General features: G+C 33.5%; 1 protein-coding gene across 10 annotated transcripts; it reads right to left on the bottom strand.

Moving 5' to 3' along the window:
* Positions 1-244: 244 nt before the first annotated feature.
* LOC8278732 (kinesin-like protein KIN-13A) lies at positions 245-7886 on the bottom strand. 10 transcript variants are annotated; one of them, XR_007217241.1, is made up of 16 exons: positions 7604-7868; positions 7446-7512; positions 7053-7343; positions 6397-6618; positions 5582-5770; positions 4844-4945; positions 4624-4701; positions 4283-4364; positions 3789-3951; positions 3278-3610; positions 2182-2400; positions 1497-2094; positions 1326-1391; positions 833-1079; positions 478-709; positions 245-388 (listed from the first exon to the last, which is right to left on the bottom strand). XR_007217241.1 is itself a non-coding variant. In XM_015717847.3 (15 exons), the coding sequence occupies exons 3-14, from the start codon at positions 7287-7289 to the stop codon at positions 897-899; spliced, it is 2472 nt and encodes an 823-aa protein (XP_015573333.1). In that variant the 5' UTR covers positions 7290-7343; positions 7446-7512; positions 7604-7867; the 3' UTR covers positions 442-709; positions 851-896. The 10 variants fall into 10 exon arrangements, 1 of the variants encoding a protein (XP_015573333.1); XR_007217243.1 differs by having other exon boundaries at positions 594-709; XR_007217242.1 differs by having other exon boundaries at positions 866-1079.
* Between the last annotated feature and the right edge of the window lie 3770 nt (positions 7887-11656).

Below are 11656 nucleotides of genomic sequence, written 5' to 3'. Positions count from 1 at the left end.
TTTTTTTTTCTTTTAACTATTATTTTAGCCTGATTGCCGTGGTGTCTTGTGTAATGATTAAGTTTTTAAGCTTTCCGGAAAATCAGAAAGAAAATGTATTGTGGCACTTTCTTAGGGACGTGGTGGCCATTGAAAAGATGAAGCCGGTTCTAAAAACGCCAGAGCTTTCGAATTTTCTGGGTTATACTGATATCTTAGCTTGTTAGGCATAGACAACTCCGTTATTCTGTATAACAGTTGGATATACATTCTCAAACATCCATCTCAATCTTAGGCGAACCGGTACATAAAAGTATCTTAACAGCTGAAATTTAACAACGGCAAACAATTCAAGGCCAAGCCAACAATAATCACTGAAAGCTTTCCCATAAATTCTTATAATCAGCACCTACAAAATAGAAAAATAATTGATTGCGAAGCATTTAAAAGAAGTGCAAGAAATAATCACAACAACATTCATGTAAGTATATATTTCACCATCTTCGTTTTTCCTTCTTTCTTTGCTAGACAGAAAATTGTTTTCCAGTCATCTTTAACAACTTTCCAAGGCTCATTTAAAATACCCATCACTGACAACGAATGTGAACCCTCACCACTCTAAAAGCCAGAAGCCTGACTGTGAACATCAACATTAGCCCTTAATACATTTGTTTTGCTATGCAGTGCATCAGATCCTCAATAAACCAAAAAACAGCTCCTCACCTTGTGACTGCGAGAATGAAACATAAATGGCCGTAAGTGAAATATATACAGGCTCGAGTATATTGGAAGTAAATCCCCATATGACTAGTCATATACATCAAATCAACAATACAGTTCACAACTAAAATACATTGAGAGAAGAAATTACAAGACAGGCCAAGACCCCATCACTGAAGCTGACAAACAGAGCTGCATTATCGAGGAACTCTCTTCCGACTAAGTATTTCTTGTTCTTTTAGTCGATGCTGGAACCTTGCAAGACGAGCTTGTAGACTAACCAAACCCGCTGCCTTGCGTGATAGCACAAAGCTCAATTGGGTAACATAGTTGTCAATGAGACTCCCTGGTTGGTCTACTTCTGCCAACAGCTTCATTTCCTGGCACCAGAAAACCAAATAGTCAGCATATATAGACAGGTGCCATCTTACAAATCAGGAAAACAGAAAAATTCGTTTCAACATCGAATATCATATAATGATTTAAATTTTCCCAAGGCCAAAAATAAACTAGATTTTCATAGGCAACATTAATGAAAGTCGTTATCCTATCCAAAGGATAATAAAGCTTTAAAATAAATTATTAGAATTCGTTATCCTATCCAGAAAAGATGGATCTTCACTTACCTCACGAACAATCTCCATTGTATCCTCTATTTCTTTTCTATGAGCAGCAATTAGGGCCTCCTCTTCCTAGAGATAACCCAGTAACAAAAATATAAATAGAAGACATAACAAGCGTCCAGATAGAACTTTAAACAAGCAACAGTATCAAAGATCACCATGTATATCACCAACCTCAAGTATGGCATTGATATTCCCATCTGGAGGAGGATCAGATTCATACTGTCTCAACATAGTATTATTTGTGGTATAGTTTCCTGTATTCTGCTGCCTAGAGTTTGTGGAGGGAATATCAGATCCACTGCTCTCTTTCTTCAACCAGTTACCCACTTTTTCTGACTTTTCTTCCCTGACTCCTTTTCTACGAGGTGGTGACACCTTTTGCACCTTCTCTTCTGTTTCAGCTGAGTTTTGAGGGTGTGATGAGTAGACTTTTTGACTTGTGGAACCACCATAAGAATTGTTAATTTCAAGCCTCTCTCTCTCTGCTGTGCCGGAAGACCCACGTTCTTCTCGTCCATTTAAGGGATAACTCGAAGAATAGGTTGGGGGCTGTTTGTCATAATCAGTAGTTGGTTTGTAGGAAAAAGTTTCTTTTTCTACAGCCCTTCTACTTGTATCCACAGCTTTAGCCTCTTCTTGTTCATAAACTTCATCTACATCAGAAGAGACAGGCAAAGATGATGCTGATGATGCATCCCTGGTGGTTGGAGGTAATGAATTTACAGTCTGATCCTTTCTTGGATTTCCACTTTTTGAGAGACTTTTAACCCTGTCCATTTGAATAAACCTTCTTTAGTAAAGCATAAAGACAACAAACCCAACTTATAACTGATATTCAGAAGTGTAACAGACATACCTATCAGCATATCTCAAAGTATTGAGTGTGTGTTCACATGAGCCTGCATTTGGAGAAATGCAAGAGATCATAACTGTCCTAGAGTTGCCAACAAAGGAGTCACGGAGTACTTCTGTGAGTTTGCTCCCACGAAATGGTATATGAATCTGGTCATTGTCCAAAGCACGAATGCATTCCTTGAGGGCCAAAAGGCTCTTATTAATTTCAGCACCTTCAATCCTGCAATAAATGAAATTGCAGCATCAATAATGGAAAACCACGCATTTTATAAAAGAGTGAATGATCAGCCAAAAAGCACTAGTGAACAGAGAGCCAAATTCCTAGGTGCTTAGCTGATGGTACTAGCTTCATATGCACAAAAAACAAGTTATAAATCTTAAGTTTAGAAACCCCATAAGTTGCAACAGCTTAATACCAGAATTGAAATTGATACACAGGTAAAGAGCAACAAAATGGCTCCATTAAACACCAAGACATAACCTAAAATCAGGCATCTCAAAATACCAAATATTAGCCCCATGGTCACCAGCTAATTTAGTTCTGAGCATCGAGGATGGTTTGAACAAAGACCCCAGTGGTGATTGCATTACTATAGCAACATAAAAAGTGATTTCAACCCTCTTGTCATAATATTCAAACATTGAACACAGTTTTCTCAAATTCAAGTGGACCATGCTAACCACGTCCACATGATGTGTTCATAACTTTCTTATCAAGGTTTGACCCCAAAATATGCCAACTTAATTCTCTGCTCTCTAGATTTTACCTATCTACTACTGCTTATGACATAATGAACCAGCCAATATATGCCACTTCCACACAGATATCGCTTCATAAAATCTTCAGGCTAAACAAATGGGTAAGGTACTAAGCAATCACATGCCATTGACACACTAGTCATATGAACACAGGTCTTAATTTTTGGCAATGAAACACCGGATTAGATTTGGTAACTCAAGATAAGATACAATAAACGGATCATCAAAATTTCAAGAAGCACCCGAGTGGTAAGTAGTGAAAAAGATTACAAACATAACAAAACAAATTCAAAGTTGGTCCAAAATAAATTATTAACATTTTAATGCAAAGGAGATACCTTGTTTGTCTATCGTTATCAGTAGTGTCTGCACCTCGTTCACTGCCAGCAAGATCTATAAAAGAAATTTTCCCAACCACTTTTCCGCTTTTAGACTCATTTCCATCGTTATTATTCCTCCTGGTATCTTTGATCTCAGTGTGCTTCTTAACAGCAAGCTGTAAGATAGCATGTGATCTTGAAGATTCCTCATTGGCACCAGTAGATCCAGTACTTCTTGCAGCATTTCCCCTCTCAATGAATTCCTTAACAATCTGTACATCACAAACTTCAAATTCTTGCAGTCCAACAATGCAGACTTGTTGCCGCCCATCTTCTCTCATGCAAAGCTTCCTATTTGAGAACAATAAAGTAATTCAGCAACCTATGCAAGTACATTGATTAGTCATTAACCATTGGTGAGTATTTGTCATGCATATAGACAAATGCCTCACTATATAAAAATAGCACACTGTTTCTGGACAAAAAAATTAAAAAAGAAAAATACACAACTTCAATGAAAAATACTTACTTTCTTTCACTAAGAAGGTCAAAAAGTTTTCCACCATATATTTCAAAATAGCTAAGCCATAGTTTGAATCTCTGATTACGATAAGCTGGCTGATGCAAAAATCTAACAAGGTCTTCAGCAGCTCTTAGTGGCAATGGTTGCATGGTAAATGTCTTACCACTACCTGAAATAGAAATACTGTCAGACTTTCTTCAACTCGAACACCATTAAGACCAGCTTAGCTTCAGAAACAGGGAGGATCTGCATACCACCTTTTCCCACTCCACTCCCAACAGAACAGGAAAAAAGGAGAGCAAAACAAGCTGAGAAAAGCTAGTACAAGTGCCTTCACCTTAAATTTCCCTCTTATTCCAACAATTATGATGCTTATGACAGATACCTGGTTTTGAAATTTTACAAATTTCTAATGTTTTGAAAATGTAGCAAGCCCCATTATAAGTTCTTTAAACATGTGATAACACAACAAGACAGAAGGCATGAACTACAATATTTACCTGTCTGACCATATGCAAAACACGTAGCTTTAGTTCGCTGGAAAATGGTGGGAATAATTGGCTCCACGGTAACCCGATAAACCTGTTCAAGCACATGCATTGATCAAATTCTTTTTAATTCAAACTAATCAACAACACAAATGGACTACTAAATTACTCGACTGAAGAGAATGAAAACCACCTTGAGTACTGAACTCAAGTATAACATAATAGCTCTTTTTTAATATACAAACCACCTTGAGAACTGAAATACACCACTCACAATTAGAGGTTCAAAAATTTCCATGCCTAATATACACAGTATTGACCTTATCTCGATTGCAAAAAACAGTAGATGTTACCTCATCATTGGTGACATGCTGATCCAGAACAGCATCAAAACAAAATTCATGCTTCTCGACATAGGCAGTCAAGTCCACCTTTCCATATCAGCACCAAATGTTAGTTTTTTCAAAGAAAAGAAAAAAGAAAACACTACAAAAAAAATATCACTCAAATTTCCCGTCTTCCTAAGGAAAATCCAAAGGAATTTCTATTGCAACAGAAAAGCTACAAACAAACCTTTAACTTAGGCTCATGCACAGTTAAAGCATTGTCAGATACACTGACAATATCATCTTCCTTCCGAGCAATCTCCTTCTTGTTTAACGGTCTTTTACGTACCTATGACGGCAAATGTATAAGCTTCTCAAAAAATATGAATCAGAAAATAAGGAAGTATCAAATAAGGAACAGAACAAATACATGTTCATATCAGCTCAGCTTTATGCCACTTTTAGATATGGTTTTAAAATTAGGAGATTTAGATTTAAAAATTCATAGGTCTTTTAAATAATTAGTTTTAAAAAGAAAAAGTTATTCAAGGGTGGATTTGAAATGTTTATAGAAAGGTGTAGTTTCACGTCCAACTCATATAAACCCTCATGTAAGATCAGGACTTATTAAATTAAAGAATGTGGTAACTTTCATTCAACCAATATCCAAGTTTTTCTTTCCATACAATTTTGCAAACACCATAAGTAAATTCATTTTTGACACAGCCAGTCTTCTGAATACATCTATTTAGCTTTTCTTAATTACTAAACCTAGCTAAACAACTGAGATTTAAAGTTAAAAGTATGAGAAAAAATGAGATTAGAAAACTCAGCACTAGAAGTAAAATAACTAAGCCAAGCAAATTATATTCTCTCACTACAGAAACAAATAGCATATGAATGTTTAGCAGTCACAACTTGATAACCACAGATGAACCGCACGTGCATGTGATAGAGGGGAAGAAATGCATAATATACAACATACCACAACTTTAATTTTAGCGACATTATTTTCCCTGGTACTGTCTTTATCATTAGTAATGAAGGCAACAGAAGGATCTGGATCACTTTGCTCTCTTTGCTGTCTACTACTAGCCACATTGAAATCATTGTCAAAACCTTTTGAACTACCAGGCATGAATGGTGATGGCTCAAAAGGTTCCGAGATGACATGCTGCAAATATATTGGAACACCAATTCATTAACACATAGAAAGGGATAGAGAGGCCTTACTATATTGAGAAAGAAAGGAAGAAAAAAATAATTTATACTTTATAATAAAGCAGATTCCCAACGAACATTCAGAAAATGTATTGGCGAGTCTAATTTAGTTATTTATTAAACATTCGTAAAAAAATTCAACGAACACAGCAAAGGGAAACGGCAGAAAGAAGCAAGAAACAGCAGACCAAAATTCCTTACGCTCATGGGACCCATCCTAAACTCCAGAAACTAATTTTACAGTTAGTGACAGTTGCCCACTTCAGGTAATTAGTTAACCGAATTAGGAATCCTTAGGCTCAGGGGAAACATAAAATGGAATATAAGAATCATAGGCCTATATTAAGTACACTAAAACTGTACATATTACTTTAAAATCAAAGGCAGACTACCATCCTAATGAGCAGTCATTCTATCAACAGTTAGAATTGCCTTTTTCCTTGACATATTCCATACCAAAACCTTACCCAACCCACTACCACTAATTACTAACTGAGACAAGGGGGAGTAAAAGGCAAATAACAAGAAGGTGGAATTACCCTTCAAATTAGACTAAGCATACCCTGTAAAGAACCATACCTCAGATAGAAGCTCGGTGTCATCCATAGCATGAAGATCCAAAAGACCAGCGCCAAAATCACCCCTGAATTCTGGAGAATAAAAACTATCTGATCCAGCCATACCAGCTGAAGTTTGCATGGTTGGTGTGTAAGGCTCAGAACCTGATTCCCCATTGAAATTGAGGTTTCTCATTAGCTTAAAAAGCCTCTGCTTTTCTTCAGCAGATTGTGCTCCATAACCCTTCAGCAAATACATAAAAATATGTTTCTCATGCACTAGAAAAACCAGAAACATATTCAAGCACATGAAAGAACCACATTTAAAAGTGCAGAAACCAATGATTACACTTCCAATGTAAGCAACAATACACGTTTACAAAGCTTTCACACAGACAAGTGGACATTTAAATATTAATAAAGAGAAGGAAAAAAATCAAAAAAATGGCTTTTGAAACTATTTATCCCCATTAAGGCCCAAATTTTCCCGGAAACTTCTTTATGTGATAAGCCAAATTGCAAACAGGGGTACATGTATCCACCAAAGCAAAAAACAAAAAAAAAAATAAAAGGCATTTGTTTCAGTAGATGTATATTTCAATAAACAACAACCATAAAAACCACACTGCAAATAACTTAAAAAAAAAAAAAAACAAATAGTATGAAAAATTATAATACCTGCATTAGGAGATTAGGTAGGAGGCGATTATCGATGGCAGCAGTGGAAGCCAAGGGTGAGGCCAGATGCTGCAAGCCGGCAGACTGAAGCCACCGTGCCATGACCGCATCACCAGCATCGCTAGTGGGGCCTGCATTATGCAAGGGCCCCCCGCCAGCGCCGCCGGCAGCATGATCATATAAAGCGGTCGCTGCAGCAGCAGCAGCAGCATTGCTTTGCTGCATCTGGCCACCCATGTGGCGCTGTGATCGCTTTTGTGGAGCCAATTTTTAAGATCTATTTTAACACAGCTTCACATACAAGAAAAAGAAAACAAACAAACACAAAATTAAAAAATAAATAAATCAAATCAAATAAAAAATATAATACTGTAAATGCAAATTAAAACTCACAACGAGGAGAAAATTCGAATCCAAAGCAGAACATAGAAAGCAAATTTCCTCTCCAAATCCACAAATTCTGCAATTCGATCTTAAATTTAAACCATAAACAATCATTTCCATAAATCACCAATCACATTTCATTCAACAATACAATGAAACAAACTTACCAGATAAAATCCAACGAATTGGAAGAGATCGAGATCTAATACGCTATGAAATTCTCAAAAAAAAAAAAAAAGGATCAGATCTGAAACTCTAGAAATAACACAAAAACCCTAACAAAAAAAGAGATGCGAATGAGAAAGAAATACAGAGAGAAGAATAACATGCGCTGTGTTTTGAATTTTATTTTTTTTCTTTTGAAATGGTAGACAAAAGAAATGTTAATAGCAGAGAAAGAGATGAGAAATACTTTAGAATGTAGCTATTTAAGTAATGTGGATTAGTTAATAATAATTAGTATATAGTTTTGTTTTTTTTTAATTCTTGGTGTGTTGGTGCGTATTTGTCTTGAAAATTCTTAATCGAGTTGAACGGCTATTTTAAATTTAAATAAAATGATTATTATGTCCTTCATTTTTGTGATTATTTTCTTTTTCATTTTTGTAGTATAAGACAAAACTGCCCTTTAAGTCCAACAAATGGCTACTTCCTTGGATTTTAATTTTTGTACATTAGCCGTTAGTTAGATAAAGTAAATGTGATGTGTCATATGTAATGTCTTTTTTTTAATTATTAAACAAATATTTATAATAATGTATTTTTATATTAAATGATAATATTTTTTTAATATTATAATTACTTAAGACATGCGATTTATGCAATAATAGAATGTTATAAATCATGACAATTCAAAAGGTTTCTAATTAATATTTATATATAAAAAATATTAATTTAAATTTTAAAATAAATATTTTATAATTTAGTATTTATTGCGATTAGGGCCAAAAGGTCTTTCTTTAGTGAAAATTGAGTTGAAGGGTTGAAGTGACTTCTTAATTATGTTTAAACAATTGTCATCTATAAATATCTATTATCAATTATTATTTTAATTTCTTAAATATCTTCTAGTCTTTATTATATTGGATATTACTTGTTTTTCTGAAATAATTATATTTATTAGAGCATGATGACTTTTGGGTGTCTTAATAATTATGGGCCCTTCTAATATATTCTTGTTGGATAAATAAATTATATTTTTGTTGAAATAATACATTACAAGTCCTCTAATATTTGATGGTAATTTACTCTTTTATACTTCCTATGCTACATTCTAAAGTATGAAGTGTCAAAAGTTTAATTATTGTTGGTCATTTTAGTAATAATTTAACAAAAATATAATCTTAATTAACCAACTTTATGCTCTATTCATTTCATCAATCATTCTTCTCATCAAATTGATTTTAATATAATATTAAATTGAGTTTAATATCTTTTATTTTTTGATTGATTTGATATGAGTGTTACCCTAATGCTAAAAATCTTATTATTTAAGGGGTTATTTTTCATTATTTTGATAAGAAAAAATGCTGAATATTTTATTAAGGTATTTCCGTTGTAGTTGTTGATGAAAATGTTTGAATTGAGAGGAACAAATTCCATGTGATAGCCATGCCACTTGGTAGGATCATGATTAAGATGTGGGCTAACTCTTCTGATGGCTCTGAAGAAAATGTGAGCACCAGAATTGTTCTGTCAGGATATAGTAAGAATTTACCCACTGCACAACAACATTTCTCTGCTCACTTGAAATGAAATTAAGAACTTCACTAAATCAAGTTGTTCTTAGCCTTGTGCCCTTGTTTGAGTCTAACAGGTAAAATGGTGGTCCCTGAATTTTCAGATTATTAAAATTAGACAAAATATATATTTAAACATTTAAAATATTTATATGCAGTACATATTTTATGAAAATTACAATTTCAGAAAATATATTTATATATTATAAGGAAGAATAATTTTTATGATCTGAATATGTTTGATATATTTAAAAAATAAATATTAATAATAAGTAATTCAAATATTTAAAATCACATTATTTCATTTATAACGGCTTTAACAATAAGTAAAAGAAAGATGAGTAAGGGCAGAATGATGACGACCACAGTGTCATATTTTATATTTATTTATTTATTTAAAAAAAGTATGTATATTTTCAATGCAATTTTTGATTTTTTTTATTTATAATATGAAAAAATTATTTTAAAACTTGGCACTGACTTTATGCATTTTTATCAGTTTGTTTCCTTCCTCGACAACACGCTCCTCTGGTTTTGACATCCAAGGTTATGCTTAGGGCATGCTTTTCTTTCTTTTTGTTTTTAATTCAAAGTTTACAGAGACATAATAATACTTAATTTGAATAATAATATTTATTTATTACATTATTTAATTATTTATAATTCGACTAATAAATTAAGAAAGCAAAATCATTTATATTTTAAACTAGAGAAATGGTGTTTAAGGGTGCGGTGTTCTGGTCATTGTGGGCCATACAGAGGAGAATGATGGCCGGTGGATCTCATCAATCAAAGTATTATAGCAACTGAAAAACCTTCCTTTCAATATGGCCTAACCTAAAAAAAAAAAAAATTGAATAAATTAGCATTGCTTTGGCTTAAAGTATGTGAGGTTGAGATCTAGTAATTTAATTGAGAATGCAACAATTTTGAATTAAAGTATAATAATGATTACTTTTGAAAGAATTAGGCAAAAAAAGAAAGAAGCTATTAACCCCTTTTTCTAGCTGTGCATCCACCTCATTTTTAGGTGGTGTGTTTTTGAGCTAAGTATAATTGCCTACTTATTCTACACCTCCTAACTTTAGGTTTGGTTGTTATCCTATTAAAATGCACTCAATCATGTACATCTTTTTAATTCGATTGCAGCATTCCTTTAAAATACTATAATTATAATAACTCACGACCTCATTAACCATGCTAGTAAAATTTATCAAAATTAAAAAGGTAAAAAAATTAAATTAGATTGGTAGTTTTCTTTTACACATAATTAATAAATTACGGTGAAAAATCATTCCGATAAATTGCAAGTTTCATGGAGCATAAAATATCACCTGCTAGCAAGTTAGGATTAAGTTTTTTTTAATCAAATGGTAAAAATCCTTTAGATGTATATTACACCTAGGTGCACTATAGAAATACTCTAACCAATAAGGAAAAGGTACAGATCTGACCCTAATATTTCAGTGTTTTATCACATTGGACCCTTATGTCTTTTTTGGCTCAATTATGACCTTAATATTCAAAAAAAGACCGTTTATACACTCCCTTTAACGCCAAATTAAAATATGTTTTCTCCCGTTAGCCTTTTGTTGACGCGTCTTTAAACTTACTGACATGTAAGTAAATGGCGAGGTGCTTACCCCCAAAGAGACCCTAAAACCCCGACTATCCAAAATTAATTCCCAGATTGATTTTTTAGAACCCTAAATTGATTTATTAAATGACCGAAAATTTCTAACACTTAGCACCTCTAAGCTTCAAAAGCTGTCCAAAAAAGGAAACCCACAAAGTTGTGACATTTGCAACCGAGAATGCCATAATAGGGTTAACTGTCTAGTAAAAAATAAAGAGGTATGTGCAAATTTTTTAATTAATTCTTAGCCCATTTTTCTTCTAGTTAACTAACAATTTTCATATCAGCACAACCTAATCAATTACAACTACAATTATAACCGCAAGTTCTATAAGGACTTTAGGAGGAAAATTTCACAAAGGTCCAAGAAAGAAAGTGTATGGAATGGAGCGCTATGTGGATGAAGCAATTGGAAGGACAACTTTGAATGTAATGTATTTTTAATACTTCAATTGCTTGAGTTTTTTTAATATTTATATATGTCTTGTGTTTGAGTGGGTTGTGTTCTGTGGCAGTCTAGCATGAGAGATGAAAAAGTCGTTTGTGAGGGTGTTTTTCAAGCTAGGACTGTTGCTGATGTTAATACAAGATTTCCAATCCCAAATAAACGAGAAATCAGGAAAGGAAAGTCAGAAGATAGGAGCACATCCAATACAACTAACTTGAGAAAAATCATCTTCAAAGGTGATTGACCTGTTGTGACTTATGCAGCTAATTTGCCTTTTCAACCACTTAGTTTACAGTGAATGGGAAAGCCAAGCCATGCATAACACCAAGCCAGCTACAGCACTAAAAGGGAAAACAAATTGGCTAGCAGAAAGACATAAGAAAACACTAATTTAATC

This window comes from Ricinus communis, chromosome 9 (assembly GCF_019578655.1).
Source record: "Ricinus communis isolate WT05 ecotype wild-type chromosome 9, ASM1957865v1, whole genome shotgun sequence".
In the NCBI taxonomy this organism is placed as follows: domain Eukaryota; kingdom Viridiplantae; phylum Streptophyta; class Magnoliopsida; order Malpighiales; family Euphorbiaceae; genus Ricinus; species Ricinus communis.
The sequence above is the reverse complement of the archived record's forward strand: the minus strand, read 5'-3'. Positions and strand labels throughout refer to the sequence as shown.